This window comes from Glandiceps talaboti, chromosome 5 (genome assembly GCF_964340395.1).
Source record: "Glandiceps talaboti chromosome 5, keGlaTala1.1, whole genome shotgun sequence".
Lineage (NCBI taxonomy): Eukaryota > Metazoa > Hemichordata > Enteropneusta > Spengelidae > Glandiceps > Glandiceps talaboti.
Window position 1 is genome coordinate 1,621,499 of NC_135553.1, and position 24,824 is coordinate 1,646,322.

The 24,824-nt window shown below is 32.3% G+C and overlaps 1 protein-coding gene across 1 annotated transcript; it reads left to right on the forward strand.

The window, feature by feature from the left end:
- The first annotated feature begins 835 nt into the window (after positions 1-835).
- On the forward strand, positions 836-24,318 carry LOC144435279 (transmembrane protein 114-like). The gene is made up of 4 exons (XM_078123868.1): positions 836-1,072; positions 21,311-21,391; positions 22,271-22,408; positions 22,821-24,318. Exons 1-4 carry the CDS (start codon positions 865-867, stop codon positions 23,120-23,122), a joined length of 729 nt encoding a protein of 242 aa, XP_077979994.1. The 5' UTR covers positions 836-864; the 3' UTR covers positions 23,123-24,318.
- Positions 24,319-24,824: the final 506 nt, after the last annotated feature.

The window sequence follows — 24,824 nt, forward strand, 5'->3', positions numbered from 1 at the left end:
TTAAAAAAAAAACGATAGATAAGACATGATACAATGAAGACTTATCAAAATTTTCATCGAATTGCGCCCTCGTTAGTTCAAGTTATGCAATTGTTTCGTTTTACAGACACCTGTTTGATCTTGATTTTGTCTCAGACCAATTTTGTTATAAATGTAAGGTACGAATGAATTCCATTTATGCAATATTGGTTGACATATACTATATCATATTGCTGCCTACAAAAACCTTTGAGATACTGCTTTACATCTGATACCTAAAAGATGAGTATGGTATAGTAAACATGAATTTTGAAATCATCTCCAAGTATTAAATCACATATTATTCTAATGCTGCATGTAGGTTTATTACATATGCTAGATGTAAGATCACAGACTAGACTGGCATAGCCAATGCTGCCACATGATGGCTTGTACAGGTATGTACAGTTTGCTACAAAATGAAGTGATATTATGACTTACAAAATTACAACAACAAAAATCTATGTATAATTATTTACATCCAAAACCTACAAGAACATTCAATTTTTGATGGAGTACAGAGAAAATAATGTATTCATAATCTTGAAGGCTGGCTTAGAATCCAGAAAATTTGAATTTGTTACTTTAATTTACTGTGAAATAACACTGACATATAAACCAGGCTGACTCTATATTTTTTTACCTAGAATTCTTTGTATTTGTTTAAATGATGTCGACGTACTGCATTATTTGTTCATTTTATCCGTAAAGAACAAAACAAAAACATTATGTTAATGAAAAATTTTAAGAAGTTCACAAGAAATTTAAGAATATGATACTAACTAGGGGGTCCAAAATAGAGAGTGATTGACCAAGATGGCGGCCGCATTAGGCAGAGGCTGCCCGATGGCCTCCGCCTTTATCGCTGGCCTTTTATCATTAATACTTCAAAGTGCGTCGATAGGTACAGATTATTGGGTAAATTCAGATTATGATATAGTAGCAAATAGAGATTCCTTTAAAAATGATACTGATCTTGGTGATGTGCCGCTGCTGATTCAACATGCAGGACTATGGAGAATATGTGCTTTCGAGCCCAATGCCACTTTCTTGGGTGAGTTACTAATGTAACAAGTGTGTGTTGTATGTGTTTTTTTTATCACTCTGCAGTTCACTATCAGTGAGTTAACGCATATATTCTTTGATTGTATTCATTCATGTTAAAATGATTGTCATTTTCACTATTTTTCTCGGGCTAAGCAGCGTTCTTAGCCATCATCGATCATTTGATGAGTGATCTGAAGCAGCGTTCGCTTGTCAAGCACCTAGTTAAAGAAATAATTCGCGTATTACATTTCTTATTTGTTAATTCTTGTCGACGAACGTGAAGCGTTTATAACAATTGCTACGGTTAGACGTATCATATTATTCTACGCTTGCAGTAATTTATTTCTAGTGAAGCGATCGATGGTGAAAGTGCAGAACTCGCTTTTTAAACGTTAAAAGAATATTGATTTTCGTCGGACTGTGTTGTTGATACATATTTATCGTTTGTTAAAACTATTACATTGTTATCAGAATGAGCGATACATGACACAAAAAGCATTCCTGTTTGTACAATAAAGGGTTCACCATATATTATCTATAGATAAAAAATAATATGTGGCATACATTATCTAAAAATACAAATGTTAAACAAGTAGATAATTTATTCATGGATATTTAAATGTCCAACACACAAAGGTGAGTCATCAATGTGGTCCTTATGCAAACATAATAAAGAGAATGAATGTGGAAAATTATTTTGCTATATTGTTATACCCTGGTCTGTAACAAAAAAATGTTGAATATTTGTCATCTGGTCAGTATTGACATTAGTGTGTCACTTGCAATGTGTAAAAATATCTCCACTTTTGATAGAACATACTGTGTTAGACTATTGAATACGAGACTTGAATTATGCTAGCATTATGAAAAAGTTTTCACCTCAGGTTTTATCAGTTTTATCATTTGATTATGTAACTTTTAATGTAACCATCACACTAGTCAAACGTGATGTTTCATGCAATCATTTAATGCATAGTTGTTGTGACTTTTTAAAAAGGGAAGGTTTGTTGGTTTGTTGACAGTGTGCACATATTGCTGTTTATTTACTACAAGAATTCATGATAATAAGAAAATGGCAAATATTATTGTTTACAACAACCTGATCAAGGTTTGCACTATTTTGTACTGTTAATATGTTGAGTTATATGAATTGTAAATTTGAACTCTGAGCGTTAAAAAATATTCTTGGAAGCAAATCCCAGAATTTCACAAACATCTAGACTTATCAGCATCATTGTAGTACACTCCTAAGGATGCAAGAATTTGGGATTTATTTCCAGAAATTGTTGATTCTGTGAGTACAAATTATCATTTGATACTATGAACCATAAAGTCTTTGAACATAACATTGATTCTGAATCACATAGATTGAGTCACAGTATGTATGTCTAGCAGCTGGTAGAACTCTCATCAGATATTCAGATATGCTATCATAATATGAAATGACTTCATTACATTAATTGGTTAACAATAAATTGAAAAAGAAACCCACCAAAGTGTCAGGTACCAAGCCTCTTTAATGCAGAAAGTGGAGTGATGCACAAACAGACATCACACACATAAACTTATTAATGACTCATTTTAGCATTTGATTGTAGACCATATCAGGTTTGCCTGCCATTGAAAAACAGTTATGGTTTGTATTAAACTACATTTAAAAAAGACTACCAACTGCCTAAATCAACTTTACACTTTCAATCTCAGACCCAAAGTGCTTGTATTGGAGAGTACATGTACATATAGCCTAGAAATTACTTACACAGTGTACACAGTTTCCTGATATACAGATGAAGACCATTGTTTGCAGGTAGCAATGTACTTCTACATTTAGCTATAGGCAACAGAGTTTACATGATGTGTACACATTATATAAACTATACTACAGTATTATTTCACATGTGCAATTACTGAGTCAGAATGACTTGAACTGCAGTTACACCTAGTTGCTTTTATCAACTGAATGAAACTAAAGCTGGTAATTTTTTGCTGTCAACTGGTTACATTTTTGTATTTTTGGTATCACCTAGTTCAATAGTTGAAAACTGGTTTCTAACTGGTTATGCTATCATCTGGTTGATAACTGGTTATTTTTTCTGTCAACTGGTTGATAACTGGTTATTTTTACTGTCAGCTGGTTGATAACTGGTTATTTTTATTGTCAACTGGTTGATAACTGGTTATTTTTATTGTCATCTAGTTGATAACTGGTTATTTTTAATGTTATCTAGTTGTTAATTTTTTTTTTGTCATCTTATTGAAAACAGGTTATATTTACTGTCAACGAGTTGATAACTGGTTATTTTTTCTGTCATCTGGTTGTTTATTGCTGTCACCTGATGTGACCTGGTAATATGGTATAAAGATAGTTACTTTCCATACTACCTAAATATCAGGAGTTTCTTTCCTTATTACCTAAATATCAGGATATTACTTATTAAAAATTAATCTCATAGACAGTAAGATAAATTGATGGTTAAAGACATTTTTTATGACAAGTATGTTTTGAAATACAATGTAGGTTTTTTTAATAATGAAACTTCAGTGTAAATATAATAACAGGTTGATTAGTGTTCCCTCCCATGAGGGTGTGTGTGTGTGTGGGATGGAGAAGGGGCTTTTACAGTTGGTTCCATCTGTTTGTCCATGCAATATCTTCCCCAACAAGTGATGGCCAATTTCATTCAAACCTCACACAAAGGTGACTTTCTATAGGAGCTATATGCACATTACTATTCTACTTGCATATAGCTGCTTGCATACATGGATCAGCAACACTTACAAGACACTATTCATCTATATTTTTCATCATTCAAACAAGGCAAATTTGAATGACCTGAGGGGCCTTCTAAGATAAGAAGTGACAAAACCCAGAGGTCACATGTTTTTCACCACAGAATGAAGAAAAATATTTGGAAATGATATTATTATACCTGCACGAGTGTAATTTAGGAAAAATTGAGAAGACTAATGCTGACTAAGAATGCTTTGACTTATATTGTAATTCTTGTCAAACTGATAACATATTGTCATGACAGAATGACCAGGGTATAAAAGGTGCAAGTTTCCTGACCTTCAGGATCAAAAAGTACATGTAAGCCATTTTTTGCACATTGCAGACACTTTGTTGTATTAAAGTTGTTGAAATGTTATGCATATGTGACACAGGACAAGGAACATACTAACTTGTATTATTTGTATGCTTGTATTACTCTTTTACTGAATATCAGCCATATTTGTTGTAAATGTTGTATAGTAGCTGAAGAACCAAATAATAACAGAGACTTCATTCAAGTATACACCACTAAGTTACCAGATATGATTTTTCTGTTGGTGAAATATTTCACTTTGACTTTGATCTTCATGATCAATATTAAAAAAACAAAACCATTTCATCCAGTAAACGTAAAGAAATAGAGATTTTTTTTTTTTTTTTTTGGGGGGGGGAGTGTTGTTTGTTCTATGAAGACTTGTTTCACTCGTTATTAAAGAGATATTAGTTAGTTTATATCTATGCCTAGATGTTTACGAAGAAGCCATGCTTTTCGTTTATGAGAGAATAATATAAAACTAGTTATGTCTGTTATTGAGACGATATATTATTATTTACAAACTAAAAATGTAGAAAAAAAATTCTAGGGGCTCCAAGGGTTATAGTAAGCCTGCCATGAGAGACAAAAATAGCAGAAATAGAATAATTTGTGTATACATTATAGCAGAGTCTAGGTATACTATTATGTATTCATCTCACATTGCAATGTAAATCAAAAGGTATCCTGTCAGACTGTCGCATCTGTATTACTAGAAATTAAAATATTGTGGCCTCTTGACAGACACTGGCGAACATCATCACCAATTCATCAGGTGCCTTTCATGCTGCGCATGGCTAAATACCATCTCATTTCTCACATCCATCCACCCACTAGTCTGCTGTCCATCAGTATTGTTGTAAGCCCATCTTTATCACAAATTACACAGCTTATCACAAATATTGTATTGTTCTCTATAAAAATACTGAATCTTGTTCTTCAAGGTTACAAGAATGAATGTACAAATGATATGAAATATTTATAATGGTAAGGTATGCATCCGTGTCGGGCAGTGCAAAGCATATTAATTTTATAACCATATCATTAAGTTGAATTGATAAGCCAACTATACATTCACCACCTGATGAGTTGTTATCAACTGAATGTACAAATGTACCTTGCATCTACATTGTATTCCGTATTCCAGCTGATAGTTATTTGGTTGGTTTCCATACCTCTGTAGAATAAAGATGCTAATAAGAAAAAAAAAACATTGTTTATTATTTTGAAGGGCCTCCAGTTTTATCTTATCTATGGGGAACTAAGGTAGATTTTACCAACTTATGATCCTTAGCAGAAAACCGTGACTTGTTTCAATTGCTGTAGATAGATATATTGTCTGAAGTCAGTGAATTTATGACCCTACAAGAGAGGCTAAAAAGGTATTTTGGTTTGTATAACTTGACTCAAAATAAATACATTGCTGTTCACACAGTTGCTCTATCAGGGTATATGTCCAAAAAAAAATTCGATTGTTAAAAAAATGTTATTTTTTATGTCAGAAAAGGTGCAACTGATATTTTTGCTTATTTTCCAATAAAAGTAATTTAAATATGAATTTCAAGAATATTTCTATAATTCAGTGTTTTATTAGATTGTTAATAATAATTAGTCACACTTTGAGCATAACTATATCTGTACATGTATGTGTGCATCTTTATGTTTGTACCTGTGTATGTGTGTTTGTGTGTGTACGGTACATGTATATATGGGTGTGTGTCACTATATATGTATATGTATTATATGTTCATGTATCTATCTACTTTAAAGTATCAAGTATGTGTATGTATTTCTGACAATTACAAGTACAACAACATGTTTTCAAGAAATGCTAATACATGTACATGTACTGTCTTTGTTGTATTGCCCATACATGGCAACGATGGCCCCACCTGTCAGAACATTCATCAATTAGCCAATTAAGCTAGTCTGCAAAACAAGTCCCTCTATGCATACACAATGAACCTATAGCCCTGCCGCCTACATCATGGATGTATCTATATCGTGCATAAAGATGTATTGACAATAAACACTTACTGGGACTTCACCTTGTTCCTGATCCCAGTCCTACAACCTATATCATCCCTTACCTATCCCAACCCCTGTATCCCTACACCCATCCCAACCCCCTGTATCCCTACACCCACCCCAACTCCTGTATCCCTGTACCCACCCCAACCCCCTGTATCTCTGTACCCACCCCAACCCCCTGAATCCTTGTACCCACCCCAACCCCCTGAATCCTTGTACCCACCCCAACCCCCTGAATCCTTGTACCCACCCCAACCCCCTGTATCCCTTACCTACATGTATCCCAACCTCCTGTACAGTAAATGATCTGGTTATTTTATCAGGAAGTAACTGTTATAAACAGTAAATAATCTGGTTATTTTATCAGGAAGTAATTGTTATGAACAGTAAATAATCTGGTTATTTTATCAGGAAGTAACTGTTATGAACAGTAAATAATGTGGTTATTTTATCAGGAAGTAACTTATGAACAGTAAATAATCTGGTTATTTTATCAGGAAGTAACTTATGAACAGTAAATAATGTGGTTATTTTATCAGGAAGTAACTTATGAACAGTAAATAATCTGGTTATTTTATCAGGAAGTAATTTTTATAAACAGTAAATAATCTGGTTATTTTATCAGGAAGTAATTGTTATGAACAGTAAATAATCTGGTTATTTTATCAGGAAGTAATTTTTATAAACAGTAAATAATCTGGTTATTTTATCAGGAAGTAATTGTTATGAACAGTAAATAATCTAGTTATTTTATCAGGAAGTAATTTTTATAAACAGTAAATAATCTGGTTATTTTATCAGGAAGTAATTGTTATGAACAGTAAATAATCTAGTTATTTTATCAGGAAGTAATTGTTATAAACAGTAAATAATCTGGTTATTTCATCAGGAAGTAATTGTTATGAACAGTAAATAATCTAGTTATTTTATCAGGAAGTAATTGTTATAAACAGTAAATAATCTGGTTATTTCATCAGGAAGTAATTGTTATGAACAGTAAATAATCTAGTTATTTTATCAGGAAGTAATTGTTATGAACAGTAAATAATCTGGTTATTTTATCAGGAAGTAATTGTTATGAACAGTAAATAATCTGGTTATTTTATCAGGAAGTAATTTTTATAAACAGTAAATAATCTGGTTATTTTATCAGGAAGTAATTGTTATGAACAGTAAATAATCTAGTTATTTCATCAGGAAGTAATTGTTATGAACAGTAAATAATCTGGTTATTTTATCAGGAAGTAATTTTTATAAACAGTAAATAATCTGGTTATTTTATCAGGAAGTAATTGTTATGAACAGTAAATAATCTAGTTATTTTATCAGGAAGTAATTGTTATGAACAGTAAATAATCTGGTTATTTCATCAGGAAGTAATTGTTATGAACAGTAAATAATCTGGTTATTTCATCAGGAAGTAATTTTTATAAACAGTAAATAATCTGGTTATTTTATCAGGAAGTAATTGTTATGAACAGTAAATAATCTGGTTATTTTATCATGAAGTAATTGTTATGAACAGTAAATAATCTGGTTATTTTATCAGGAAGTAATTTTTATAAACAGTAAATAATCTGGTTATTTTATCAGGAAGTAATTGTTATAAACAGTAAATAATCTGGTTATTTTATCAGGAAGTAATTGTTATGAACAGTAAATAATCTGGTTATTTTATCAGGAAGTAATTGTTATGAACAGTAAATAATCTGGTTATTTTATCAGGAAGTAATTGTTATAAACAGTAAATAATCTGGTTATTTTATCAGGAAGTAATTGTTATGAACAGTAAATAATCTAGTTATTTTATCAGGAAGTAATTGTTATAAACAGTAAATAATCTGGTTATTTTATCAGGAAGTAATTGTTATGAACAGTAAATAATCTGGTTATTTTATCAGGAAGTAATTTTTATAAACAGTAAATAATCTGGTTATTTTATCAGGAAGTAATTGTTATAAACAGTAAATGATCTGGTTATTTTATCAGAAAGTAATTGTTATGAACAGTAAATAATCTGGTTATTTTATCAGGAAGTAATTGTTATGAACAGTAAATATTCTGGTTATTTTATGAGGAAGTAATTTTTATAAACAGTAAATAATCTGGTTATTTTATCGGGAAGTAATTGTTATGAACAGTAAATAATCTGGTTATTTCATCAGGAAGATATTATTCTTATACACAGGAAATAAACTATGTTTTTGCAGCTAGATATATTTATACATTATCAAAATGAATTTATTCTAATTTATCAGAATGTTTAAGCTTTTAATAGAAAAGCTCACAGCATGGCGAATGAATTGGAGACGTCAAATGCAGCTTTCTGTCAGATCTTTATCATTTTAGGTAGTGACTATTTGAGGCGTTATGTCTGACAACACTGGCATCAACAACTGTTAAACAATGAATGTGATATTTAGTGAATTTAAAACAGGATTTCTATGTATGATTTGATCTATGGAATACTTGAAATAGAAAATCTACAGAATTCATTTTAATAAACCTAACATTTTTTGTATTCATGTATTATTAATGTCTATATCGTATTCACTTTCATGATTAGTATCTTCTCATCAATAACTTTTCTATCCTGATGTTTTTTTTGATAGATTTATATGCTTGCTTGTAAAATGAAATATTAGGACATATACCCTTACTGATACTTGGTTTAATGCTATGTAAATTTACATTCAATTGCTACACCTGCATACAGGGTACATGTGTTCATTTCAGTTTACAATGTATTTGCTGTATACAGGCGTACATGCACAAATGTACATACATGTATATGTGACACTGTGTTCATTTCAGACTCAGTTTACATGTATTTGTTGTATACAGGCGGACATGTACAAATTAATGTACTTTACAAATGTATGTGTATGCCACCCATGCATCATGCTTCCATACTAGTAGATAAAGTCTACAGTATACAGTATCTGTCCTATGTTCTCCATGAACAGGTTGTACATGTATTTTGGTCGTGGGGTTTGGGGAAAGGGGTTTGGAGGTGGGGGGATTTGTATGATGCCATCTATATTGTTAAATGAATAATGATACATCCAGCATTCTATAAATGTTGAAAATATGGTATCTAAACAGACACCTGACATTAGCTGCTCAAATTTAGTTCCTAGTGCTAGTAGTCCAAATCATCATAGAAAAGACATATCGCCAAACCATGAAAACTTTGATAAATCCCTCTTTTTTAAAATCCCAGAAAGATTGCTGCAGCAAAAGTATTGTTGTGAAAAGTATTTATTGTAGTAATGTAGGTAATGATCCATTGGTATATCATCCAGTAATCGGCATTATCTCAAATTGTCCATACATACATGTTGTATACAGATTCACGGAGAGTGCGGTACATCTGTTGCTTGGTATGATTATTATAAACATGGCAGCTTTGTACCAGCTGTGCACTGATGTGTGTTTCACTTGTGTCAAAATGATATATTTTAATCCCATGTTATAACTTCTCAATGAGGATGATCTATAAACCATGCAATGCTATTCACTTTTAGCTGTAATAATGTCGCGTTTTTGAATAATACTTGAGTTGTAAATACATTACATTGTACAAACTGATGATTGATTAATCTGGTCATCAACAACCCTTTTGAGTAAACACAGTATTAAACAACAAATTGAATGAAACCCCAGTATAACTATAAGCTATATAGCTGTACTTTTTTGCCCATTTTATTATTATTATTATTATTTTATTTATTGTAAGAAAACGTGCTACACATGCGTCTCAGCGCGTTGTACAGACTGAAGTTTAAAAAAATTGCAATAAAGTAAAGAAAATAACAACACACAAAAAGGGACTAAGTGTAAATCTGGCCGATTAAAATAATTCACAATGTATAAAAACCGACAAGTTAAAATTCATTAATATTTCCACATCACAGAATATGCTGAGACAATTAATTAAATTTAGACAGTGAATCTCACAAATTAGGGTTGAAAATATGTGCATGAATAAAAATCTGAATAGTTTTAACTTTTATACAGACGGAACCTGTGACCTCTCTCTTATATATCTTATATATCATGAGTTGAAAAATACCAAATCCACAGAAGTCATAATTCTTAATTAAACATTAACTTTGTGTACAAGATTGATAGCTGTTATAAATGACTTGGCTTAGTTATATAGCCAATGCTTCAGTATGATAAATGTATACTACATAGTGTAATAAATCTCACCCAAAGTGTTATTAGGTGCATGTGTATGATATATGATATTACAGGCATTACAGGGTTTATACTATTCTTTCAATGTGCTATATCGATATCATTCACTCACAAGCAGCAGCAATTATGCCATCCCTGAAGTAGTAATATTTCTACCTGAGGACTACAGTTTTATGATTGGGATAATTAAATACAATGGGAATGTCTTTCCTGTTGTGTGTTTGACAGATTAAATGTTAAAATTTAAAAGAAAACAAACAAAAAAACCTGATGGCTGGATTAAAATGAAATCTATATTTGTATAATAATATTGGCAGATAGAAAATTAAAACTTGGTATGGACTATCGACCTGTAGTGACCTTAATTTGCATATAGGGATACTAGTCATGTTCTTTTTTTCCCAAGGGCAATTTTCACTTAGCACGGAAGTCTTATTGGGGATTTACTTTGACCATGTGCCTGAGAATGTGATGTGTTTATATGTATATATAAAATGGGATACACTGGATCTGGATAAAATAATTGGCACCGCCTCCTTAGGAGTATAACGCCAATGGGGGTCAAAGGTTAAGATATAAGTCTTGAATATATCGAAGGCGATTCGATGAAAGAAAAGGGTATTGCATTCCAGTCAACTCTTTGTTCTGGTGAAAAAAGAGTTCTTGAAAATTTCAGTTTTTGAATCAAGGTGTTTATATCAGACAGGATGAAGTTGTGTGCTCTTAATTGGTGAAAGGTGATAAAAGTACATGATGTGGTCCATGGACCTGTGTCTTCATTGAAGACTTGTTTCATTATATGATAGCAGTCTATATTGCCAGAGGTTGTTTCTTCAAGTAGTAGTTGTTTGTGACTACATGAAATAAATGTTGTGCCATTAACATGTTATTGTCATGGTAACAATTAAAACCCAGCTTGTAAGTGCTTGTTTTCCACTGACATTCAACCCTAAGACGGATACTGCCATCAGCATTAACTGTATGTATGAACTGTGTAATTTAATAAACACCAATACATTGTAGCTTTTACTGATATTATTAATTTAGTTAATTATGACTTAATCATTTCATTTTACAAGCATCAGGTTACTTTGACAAAAAAGAAATGTTTTTTGATAAGCCTGTGTATGCTTGTAGTACATGATAATGTAAATTATATAAAAGACTGTCTGTGATGTAATTTACAACATCTTGACAACCTTTAAGATATCCATTACCTGAGAAGTAACGAGTTATTCTTACACCAAAGCTTGTTATGAAAAACAACAAATAGTAAAGTGTGTAAGTTGGTGGATTATTAAGTGACAAATTGGACATTTAAGTGACAGACTTTTTTATTTTACACAAATGATTTAGATGCAAAAACCAAGAATATATAAGTCCTCAAATTAAAAAAAAAATGGGAGATAATATCATATGTTACAATCTTATGAAATTCAAAGACATCTCAATTTATCTAGAATGGTTTGAAATGGTATATGTAATTTTCATTTCTTGATGAAATTAGTCATTGAAAAGTAGCAAGAGTACTTTAAGACAAGAAAAATAATTGTTTGGTTCTGGGACCTGACCCAACCTAGTTTTTCACTGCTGACCCTAAACATTATTAGGTAATTCTGAAAAAATATTGAAAAATCGGAAAATATTGCAAAGCCGTGAGGGAAATAATGAGATTTGATGACATTATTGTCTTGTGATCAAAACAAGATGGCAGAATACAGTGTAGCACACAATGTGTTGTGCATTTCATACGGAAAGTACAGACACATTGTTTAGAAATCTCTGTTGACCTCTACATATATTGTAACAACCTGAACCAGACCCCCAAAATAAAAAATTCCCACCCTGTTTTGAAATTGGGCGTTATAAGAGCCACAGAATTATTTTGTTTGGCTTTATTACTACCTTGTTCAGGAAAAACACTGAGAGAGTGGTTATAAGGATGTCTTTATTCATGTACAAAATCCACCCATGAAATAGCTTGATCAGTTAATGAGAAGTTACAGTTCAGTATTGATAGAATATTGGAAGATACATAATTTAAAGAAAAAAACCCACAAATGTCAACTAGATGGTATTCCTATAATATGCATACAATATGAAAGAAGCAGGTGCATGGCATGTGATGATATTCCAAGTTTTTTTAGATAAAATTGAACACTCTTGATACAAATTATGGTGAATTATAAACATAGTATATTTGAAATGCTGTAACTATTACAGGACGGCATAATTAGTGGTGACAACTGTATAGCCATTTGGAAAGGTCACACATTCATTAGCATAATAAAAGGCCAAGCTAATTAGCATAACCAAACTCATTAGCATATACCATGATCAAATTCATGTTGTTAATATTAGATCACAGTCATTGTCCTCCTAACACTATATGCATCAGTACAATATGTTATACTATTTTCATTTTTAGCACATTTTGATGTTAAAGTACTTTTTAAAATGTGCATTGTATGAAAACCAGTGTATGTATGAAATCTTCAAGAAACCTACAGATAAGGATTGTAAGCTTGGTTCAGCTGGGAATATTGGGGAATCTAGCATAAAGTAAAATATTCTAATATCATATACATCAATCATATTATATTGATATTCCAGTATCACACATCATATTTGTATGAATATTCCAATATCACACACATCATATTTTTATGAATATTCCAATATCACATACATCATATTTGTATGAAATATTCAAAATATCACATACAACATATTTGTATGAATATTCCAATATCACACACATCATATTGTATGAATATTCCAGTATCACATACATCATATTTGTAATAATTTGTATGAAATATTCAAAATATCACATTATAATTGTTGACCTGTGTACACATTTGTTCAATCACCCTGGGTACCAGTAACTTTTATGTTACTATGACAACGACATCCTGCCTGCATTGTCATATTGAGCCTATGCTTCATGTACCTAATCATTTGATATTGTAATAGATAGTATATTCCTTTTTTCTTAAAGTGTCACACTTTGTGAAATATTAATATATATATGAAATATGAAAAACATTTCAGAAATTAATAAGGTATTAGTTAAAACATGAAAGTTAGCAGCACACAAAGTTGTCCCCCCACCCCACCCCCCTCCCCAAATATATTCAATAGAGGAAAATATGTTTATATTTTTTATTAAAGTCTATTTACAATGGGGTGATTATGTATTGAAAATAGTATAGTGTATACATGTAGATACATGTATATGCCACATATATGTATGTGAAGTGGCAATTTGTAGTCAACTCATCAATATAACAGTCTACATCGATGTCAGTTCTATTCTGTAGAGTGTAAAGTGTTGATAGATACCAATACTACTTCACTACCATAGCTGTCTATATGTGGCATGTAAAGTGTTGATAGATACCAATACTACTTCACTACCATAGCTGTCTATATGTGGCATGTGAAAGTGTTGATAGATACCAATACTACTTCACTACCATAGCTGTCTATATGTGGCATGTAAAGTGTTGATAGATACCAATACTACTTCACTACCATAGCTGTTTATATGTGGCATGTAAAGTGTTGATAGATACCAATACTACTTCACTACCATAGCTGTCTATATGTGGCATGTAAAGTGTTGATAGATACCAATACTACTTCACTACCATAGCTGTCTATATGTGGCATGTAAAGTGTTGATAGATACCAATACTACTTCACTACCATAGCTGTCTATGTGATTGTCATCACTATCCCATTAGTGTTTATGAAGCATTGCATTGCAATATTACTTGTTGTATAGCCAGGGTTCATGAACTCATGGAATTTCAAAGGAAGTCCTGGAAAAATGTGATCAATTCTTTGGAAACTCTCGGCAAATCGATAGACTGAATGATATACATTACTGTCATAAATTTTCAATGAGATACATCATGAGAAATATGTATTAAAAAGCAGGTGTGTTGACAAATAAATTGTATTCCACACATCAATACTCCTGGAAAATGACCAAAGTTGATCTGAATACTCCTGGCAAACTACTGAAAAAACTCCTGAAAAGTCCTAGAATTTTATTTGACTTTAAATTCAATGTATGATCACTGCTAGCATCCTGACTCTAGTTGTTGCTGTGTATTGTCTATGCCCCAGTCACCTTTTTTGTTGGCCAAAAAACTTTCATCATAAAAAAAAAATGTTATAATGTGAAAAATAACAAATTGCTAAGTCTGTTCTTACAGTGAAATGTTTGTCAGGATGTACAACAACATCGTTACTGGTCTGCTGTTTAGAATTGTGCAGGTAGTAGTATACCTGACTGTTGATGACAAATATAGCTATGCAACGTACTAGGCTACATATAGGCGTATGGTATGATATGCAATATCAATGAATACATTAGATTTATGATAAAACCATGATCCATTTCTGTAAAGGACAAAAAAAGGCTTTCAATTGATTATGTACTAATTGAATTTTGTTGGCTGCTATCAATCAGATTAGGTGAACTTCAAATCAGTGCTATATGTAATCCAGTAGAGAAGTATGTAATGTAAATGTAGTTAGTCATCAAATTGCCAACAGCTAAATGTTAAATTAGACCTGTATATATACTTACACAGGTTGCTGTGAGTCAATGTATGGTACATGTACAACATCTTAAATTACAAACAAACACTTTTATAAGTTTGATATATATAGAGAGTTCAGAGAACATTAACATAAATATGAAATTATTAATTTGCAGGTGAAATATTTTAATTTAGCAAATATAAACTACGTTTATGCACTTCTAAAGATTCTGTACATGTGTATAATAAAATGCAGTAGGCATGGCAAGATGTATGTATGTATGTATGTATGTATGTATGTATGTATGTATGTATGTGTGTGCGTGCGTGCGTGCATGTGTGCGTGCGTATGCATGCATGCATGCATGCATGCATGTATATGTATGTATGTATGTATATGTATGTATGTATGTGTGTGTGTGCATGCGTGCATGCATGTCTATCTGTCTGTATATGTATGTATGTATGTATGTATGTATGTGTGTATGTATATGTATGTATGTATGTATGTATGTATGTATGTGTGTGTGTGTGTGTATGTATGTATGAATGTGTGTATGTATATATGTATGCATGAATTAAATTTTGAAATATGGGTATACTTGAATAGCATTATAGCATATTACGATAATTTTATTTAGAAAAAAAGTGCCTGCACATGTAATTGTTTAACACAACAAATGATAAATAGAGAGTACACTATATACCAAGGTGATACACTAGTCATGGTGTATTTAAAAACATTCAGAAAACCACACCCAAAATATTAGTGGGTATAGTCCAGTATTTCATATAACGGCTGATATTTACATCCCAGTTATACAGACAGCAACTGCCTTGCTAATAAAATTGTCAGAATTATTTATGATCAGGGAATGCAAACACTGACTGTTGGATATATTGTAATTCATGAGGGAACCTGTGTTACTGACATGCTATAATCTACATAATGTATGTACATGGGTCAAAAGCTGATACAATCCAAACTAGAATTATACAAAATGTACATGTATAGGTAGTAAATGTATAATGTATGATATGTATAGTTTGTCATGTACAATGTATAACAGATAATACATAGTGTGTCATGTACAATGTATAACAGATAATACATAGTGTGTCATGTACAATGTATAACAGATAATACATAGTGTGTCATTGTACAATGTATAACAGATAATACATAGTGTGTCATGTACAATGTATAACAGATAATACATAGTGTGTCATGTACAATGTATAACAGATAATACATAGTGTGTCATGTACAATGTATAACAGATAATACACAATGTGTTATGTACAATGTATAACAGATAATACATAGTGTGTCATGTACAATGTATAACAGATAATACATAGTGTGTCATGTACAATGTGTAACAGACAATACATAGTTTGTCATGTACAATGTATAACAGATAATACAGAGTGTGTCATGTACAATGTATAACAGATAATACATAGTTTGTCATGTACAATGTATAACAGATAATACAGAGTGTGTCATGTACAATGTATAACAGATAATACAGAGTGTGTCATGTACAATGTATAACAGATAATACATAGTTTGTCATGTACAATGTATAACAGATAATACAGAGTGTGTCATGTACAATGTATAACAGATAATACATAGTGTGTCATGACATATAATACATAGTGTGTCATGTACAATGTATAACAGATAATACATAGTGTGTTATGTACAATGTATAACAGACAATACATAGTTTGTCATGTACAATGTATAACAAATAATACATAGTGTGTCATGTACAATGTATAACAGATAATACATAGTTTGTCATGTACAATGTATAACAGATAATACAGAGTGTGTCATGTACAGTGTATAACAGATAATACATAGTGTGTCATGACATATAATACATAGTGTGTCATGTACAATGTATAACAGATAATACAGAGTGACGTCATGTACAATGTATAACAGATAATGCATAGTGTGTCATTGTACAATGTATAACAGATAATACATAGTGTGTCATGTACAATGTATAACAGATAATACATAGTGTGTCATGTACAATGTATAACAGATAATACATAGTGTGTCATGTACAATGTATAACAGATAGTGTGTCATGTACAATGTATAACAGATAATACACAGTGTGTCATGTACAATGTGTAACAGATAATACATAGTGTGTCATGTACAATGTATAACAGATAGTGTGTCATGTACAATGTATAACAGATAATACATAGTGTGTCATGTACAATGTATAACAGATAATACAGAGTGTGTCATGTACAATGTATAACAGATAATACATAGTGTGTCATGTACAATGTATAAGATATAATACATAGTGTGTCATGTACAATGTATAACAGATAATACAGAGTGACGTCATGTACAATGTATAACAGATAATGCATAGTGTGTCATTGTACAATGTATAACAGATAATACATAGTGTGTCATGTACAATGTATAACAGATAATACATAGTGTGTCATGTACAATGTATAACATAATACACAGTGTGTCATGTACAATGTGTAACAGATAATACATACTGTCATGTACAATGTATAACAGATAATACATACTGTCATGTATAGATATAATGTAAAATATGGTGTGGAAATGTTTTAATGTAAAAACAATGCACAATTGTAATGTGGGATGATGTAAAGTATGATTGTGTAAATTAACATACACTGTATAACATTATAACAAATAATGCACAATGTAATTGTGTACAGATAATGTATTATATGATGTGTAAACAGTGTGTAACAAAATGCACATGTTTGTATACATGTATACAATTTGTAATATATTGTGCCACAAAGTGCAATGTTTGATATGTAATGACAGTGGCCTACAATGTCTAATGTATGTGGATTGCTAAGTTTGTATGTTTCATGTACATGCCATGTGTAATGTGTTACGTATAATGTATACATTGTACAATGTATATATTGTGTCATGTAACTATATACATAGAGTATAATGTTAACAGTATCATATGTACTATACAATTTGTGTTATGTATACTATTTGTTATGTACATGCCATGTGTAATATATGTTATTTGTAATGTATACATTGTATCTTGTGTAAATGTGTACAATGTACTACATTGTATAGTGCAGTGCATAATGTGTCATGTGTCATGAACAAAGTGAAAGTGCAATGTATTAATTGTGTAATGCCATGTATAATGCACATAATGTGTAGTGTATGTAATGTTTCTAGTACTTTCAAACAATAGCTGATATTTAATTCAACAAATTACATGTCTGTATATGTACATGTAGAAGATAATATTGAAAGTCATGGTAGTGTAATTTGTTGCAAGTTTTGTAGGGGTTGGTAAATTGGTACTTGATTGATTGATTGGTGGTTGGTTGGGTGGGTGGGTGGGTGGGGTGGGTGGGTGGGTGGATGGATGGATGAACGGATGGATGGATGGATGGATGGATGGATGGGTGGGTGGGTGTATGGATGGATGGATGGATCGATGGATCGATGGATGGATGAAGATGGACATGCAGAGCTACACACAGTATAGCTAGAAAGCTGAAATATATCATTATTAGCCTAAGACAGGTGGGCATTGTCAGACAGACAGACAAACAAACAAACAGATAAATGGACTTGTATAGACAGACAGACAGACAGACAGACAGACAGACAGACAGACAGACAGACAGACAGACAGAAGTGTTTATGACTAAAAAAAAATGTCCAAGTCAACAATGCATGTAATAATATTGTGAAAGCCTTGGCAAGAAGCCAGAATGAATTATCCTATAATGAAACTGGGAAACCTTGAATGGCAGTCAGATAGGAATGTGTATTGAAATTGAAATAGACTGAAATGTGCTGGTACTTCTAGCCGCCATCTTGCTATCTTTTTAGTAATATTTTCTTTTTAACTAGTTATCATCACACAAATACAAGTTCTGTATCATGGTAATTTTCTTTCAATATTATTTGTAAGTTTTTTCTGGCTGTAAATTAATATATGTATATTATCTAATTTTCTTCATTGAATGAGGTCAACCTCAAGTAGTTATTTTGTCAACTATTTTTGTCCTCATTTCCACGTCTGCTCAAATGTATCTTGTATATACTTCTCTATTCTACAAGATATTAAATACAAATTTAGAATTATTTATCTAAAGATTATAGTAATTTTTAGATCTACAATTTAGGCTTCTCTTCTAATGCTGAATAATCAAACAGTATTTCTCCTGAAATATGTGGCTTTAACATAAAATGTATTTGTTATGGTTGGTTGGCTAGTACTAATTATGTGTATGTGTAGATTAACCTGTCCACACTTGTTCTTCACCGCAGTACAATATTCTACTATTCTAAATTTACCATTCACAACAGTAGTATTTCATAATTTCCCTATAGACTATCTAACCCTCATTCATTGCTAATTATAATACATGACAGTTCATAAATATTCATGAGCTGGTTTGCTAGGTAATGAAACATTCAGCTATGACATCCTGACAATTATATTGTCATACCATCTGCTGCATTGTAATGTAGATGAAAAACTTGTCCATCGACACTGGGCATCCTGTATGCTAGTCGGTGCTATACTCCCTAGCTTAGTGCTAATTTTTCAAGTGTAAGGTGTGAAACATTGAAAAATAAATGACATATATGGTTATTAATTCAATGTCAGTTTATTGAAATCCTTTAATTTAATACTATGTGGACATGCATGTCTCAACCAATAAAATACTAGTTTTCAGTGGCAGGTGTGAAATATTGACCAATCAAATACTATTAAAATTGATATAATGCCAGGTGTAGAACATTGACCAATGATATGCTAAACGTTCGATGTTGGATATGAAATATTATGTAATTCAATTCCAGATATTAAATGCTGACAATGAAATACTGTTAATACAGGTGTGAAATATCGACCAATGAAATGCTTGCAATTGTCTGATGATATCTTTGTTTTATTAAACTTTTTGTGAATATATTTAAATTTAGATGGTTTGTAAAAATACAAATACAAATGTATGAATGTGAACCATCAAGTTATCTATCTGATAATCATGTAGAAAGAACAAATAGTAACAAGAATAGAACACAATCAATTCAAATATAACCAGGCTACTTTCACTATATGTCTGTTCCTTTCTTTCATTCTCGTAAACCAGAGTTATTATTTCTACCACTATACTTCGGACAGTAGGGACTGGCTCATTAAGAACGGTACCGTAAAACGGTCGTTGTTGGCAATGATGCTTTCTTTGTTCTACTCAAAATCAAGTACTTGGTTACTTCCAGTCAAAGCCTATATATTTGTATACATTCTTGTATATGCAATCATGTATGCAATCAGCGTGGCCCCCAAAAAACACAGTTGGTTTTTTAAAAATAAATAAAACAAATAAAAGAAGAAATTATGTGTTTAAATATAACCTTAACATTTTACTCACTTTAGCCATGATCTTGAGACAACTCGTTTTGAACCAAGATTTAATGACATCAGTACCATGCAGGTTACTATGTGGTACATACTGCCCTCAACGTTGTAGTCAGAATTTCTTTTGTTCTCATTTGTTATCTATTTATTAATGTAGAATAGTGTTAAAGGCAGTCTTATTTGTTTGTATGAAAAGATCTAGATTGAAGTCAATAACAAGATACTAAATATTTGAATAAATATTTGCTATGTTGATACGTCTTGTGTGTGACTTGTCCTTGTGTTGATTCTTCCACTCAGTTCACACTTAGCCAGTTGAGTCAACTCTGAGAATTAAGTCTAGTCTTACTTAACATAAAAAAAAGCAAATATGAACAGTTAATATCGACTCTGAGTCAGGTTAAATTTATGATAATTACAAGAGGGAGTTTAAGAGTCGGCATATCTTCTATGTCTGACACAAAATTCCATTTGATTATGTAAGTGTATTTAGTTTCCTTGACAAGGAGGGTTCAGGGTTCAGACAAAAATTCAGTCTGACTGGAGTCCCAAATCCAGCTTATTAGTTTTACTACTTTATGTAGCCTCAGAGTGAAGCTCACATTTGTAGTTTGAACATAGTCTTTGTCAATGATGTTTATCCTAAATAGTGTCAATGCTTCTTCCCCCTAGTGGCATGGCATACTTTTGTGTGTCTTGTAGTACAGTGCCATAACAAGCCTGTGTTAAAGTTTCAACAATGTACAATGAATGGTCTTTTATTTGCAAAAATTATCCCAAATGTTTTTAGTGCACACATGTGACTACCGTCTGTGTCTGTGTCTGTGTCTGTGTCTGTGTCTGTGTCTGTGTTTGTGTCTGTGTTTGTCACAGTATATGATCAGTGTATTAATATTGTATTTCTGTATATGTTATCTTTCAGCGGAGGAGGCCGTCATTATATGTTCTCCGGTTGACTTCAAGGGAAGTGAAGGACCAACATCATACCACACAGTTATTTTTTGTAAGTACATATATATCAACATTTGAACATTTCATATTGTAATGTATTTGTCTTTGCTACAGAAAGAATTAATATACAGAAGCAAATGAATTTTTACTTGACCAGTAATACATGTACAGGTGATGATAATGTGAAATACAGTATATGTAACCTTATACTGTACTAGATATAACACTATCAATTTCTATGTAGAACAACCATGATAAAGTCAATGGTCAGTGTACTCATTGTAAAAAATAGAATCACATATAATGATGGTTTTTCACACCTTCATACTAGGCGTATGACTGCACTATCGCTGTATTTGACTCACATACCTTTCCAACACTGAGTACTAGCGCTGTATTTGACTCACGTACTTTTCCAACACTTATGAGTACTAGCGCTGTATTTGACTCACATACCTTTCCAACACTGAGTACTAGCGCTGTATTTGACTCACATACCTTTCCAACACTGAGTACTAGCGCTGTATTTGACTCACATACCTTTCCAACACTGAGTACTAGCGCTGTATTTGACTCACATACCTTTCCAACACTGAGTACTAGCGTTGTATTTGACTCGCATACCTTTCCAACACTGAGTACTAGCACTGTATTTGACTCGCATACCTTTCCAACATTTGAAGTCCCAAGATGCAAGTTAATGTGTAGTTTCCTTGAAAGAGTGAAGCAGTGATTTCAACAGCTCTTTTTCCAGAATCATTTTCACGAGCCAAAATGCTTAAAAAATTTGAATAACTGTACTTTTCTTCTCTGTTTTTCACACATTTCATAATGTTGCATTGTGTTAGTGTGTTCTTAATAGGATTGTGTCCACTTTTATTAGGAAATAAAATTACTAAATAAACTCTAACACTATTGATTTATTTAACAGACTGTGCTGTGATATCAGCCAGCTTTTCTTGTATCTGCATACTGCTACAAGTATTTGGTGTGTTATCTGGAGCACAAGCAGCCTGGCAGATGAAAGCATCATTATATACAGATTGTGGCTTAATGTATTCATTTGCTGGTAAGTTGATTGGTCTCTGAAGTCTGATACCTTGCATAGAACTAAGAAGGCTAGATTGCAACTTGTAGTAGTACTGTTTCCAATGCGTTTGCCTGCAATAGAAAGTGCGCCCTCTGTGGCACATTTTCTACATTACTTTGTCTACTTTGCGTGATTTGTACTGTAATACTTAGATTGGTATTAATTACTCAGGTATGAAAAAAGCAGGAAACAAAGCTAGAGTTGAAACTAATGATAGTAATATTCATATTGGGTAATAATTACATTTCCATATGATAGCTTTCCTCATATGAATACAATACATTTATACAATATCTGTAGTTCTATCATAAAGTTACTGATATCCAGCACTCTATCCTATTCTTCAAAACAGTCAAAAGTTATATATATATATATTTTTTTTCTCTTACAGCCATTTTTGATGCACTTGTAGTCAGCTTATACATAGTCAGCATATTGTATAGAATAAATGAGAGACCAGGAAACTTGGTTAGCTATCCAGATGGTTACCAAGCAACAGTTCATTTCTCCTGGTCCTTCTACTGCAGTGCAATCGCTTTCCTGTGCTGTTCATTTAGTGGTACGTTATACCTCCTCATTGCCCGTCACTGGCGAAAGCAAGAAATCTACAGCCCTGGCCAAGAAGATGGTAAAGACAAAAAAGATCAAAAATTTACATATAGAAGAAGCATCGTTAGTATCCCTAAATTGTAAAAGAGTGTAACACCCGTACACAGCATGAACTTGAATATAAGTGATCAAATCAAAGCAAGTGCGCCCTCTGTGGCACATTTGTACAAATGTACAAACTTAGACTATTCTCTAGCAAAATATAGTTCAATGAATTAGAGTAGAGGTTAAGTCAGATTTTTCTGAATTGTAAACTTTTTATAATCTCATATTTATTTGTCCATGTATTTTGGACATCTTCTTTCTCTGAAATATTGATACAATTGTTGGCTGTCCAAAAGTGTCAAGTGTAATAAATTGCTTATCTAATTGGATTTTTGCTCTCAGTGGCCAACAATGTCCTACACAGTGATACTGTAAAGCAGTCTCCCATTTCATGATTGTCATGTCTATGGCATACTGCCTCCTCCATTACAAGCATTACAAGATAAGGTGAATTTGGCAAAAATCATACCAGGTCAAATTTACATGTTTCACTTCAAGCAAAGATATGGCAAGCTGTACAGTGTGTTACTGCGTAGCTGCAGTATACTACTTTTTAAACAAATTTTATCTAATCATAATTTATGTGCAGTTTTCTCAAAATGAAACAGCACATTCTCATGTAAAAACATCTTATTCAATGGTAGATATTTGTATATCATAATTTTCAGCTTAAAAGGAGATTATAATTACATCAACTTTGTGATAACGTCAAATATTGCTGTCCACTGAGGCAGTTCTGTCTGTTTTGCAGTATCTGTGTGTATGAACTTGCTATTTGCCATTACCATAGGGGAGCTACTGTGTTCTGTCTCAGCTTTTATCCATTCTTCTAAGGACAACCATTATTCTGACATGCACAAGCCACTTTTTGTTCAAACTTGGCACAAAGATGTGATAACAAAAACTGTCATATGTACATCACTTTTCTGTGGTCTGATCCTATTGGTATGTCATCAACCATAACTAAAAATAGTACTTTTACTTTTAAGCATTTCTTGGATAAGCCTACATAACATGGAAGTAGGGTGCAAGTGTCTAGTACTGCGTACCATAGGTATGGTACAAGTGTCTAGTACCGTGTGCCATGAGTATGGTACAAGTGTCTAGTACTGCGTACCATAGGTATGGTACAAATGTCTAGTACCGTGTGCCATGAGTATGGTACAAGTGTCTAGTACTGTGTACTATGAGTATGGTACAAGTGTCTAGTTCTGTGTGCCATAGGTATGGTACAAGTGTCTAGTACTGTGTGCCATGAGTATGGTACAAGTGTCTAGTACCATGTACCATGAGTGTGGTACAAGTGTCTAGTACTGCATACCATAGGTATGGTACAAGTGTCTAGTACTGTGTGCCATGAGTATGGTACAAGTGTCTAGTAGCGTGTACCATGAGTGTGGTACAAGTGTCTAGTTCTGTGTGCCATGAGTGTGGTACAAGTGTCTAGTACTGTGTGCCATGAGTGTGGTACAAGTGTCTAGTAGCGTGTACCATGAGTGTGGTACGAGTGTCTAGTACTGCATACCATAGGTGTGGTACAACTGTCTAGTACTGTGTGCCATGAGTATGGTACAAGTGTCTAGTACCGTGTACCATGAGTGTGGTACAAGTGTCTAGTACTGCATACCATAGGTATGGTACAAGTGTCTAGTTCTGTGCACTATGAGTATGGTACAAAAGGAACAAGTTTTTTTGTTGATATTTATGATTTAAACAACTTGAAGAAATTTTGTCCAAGATA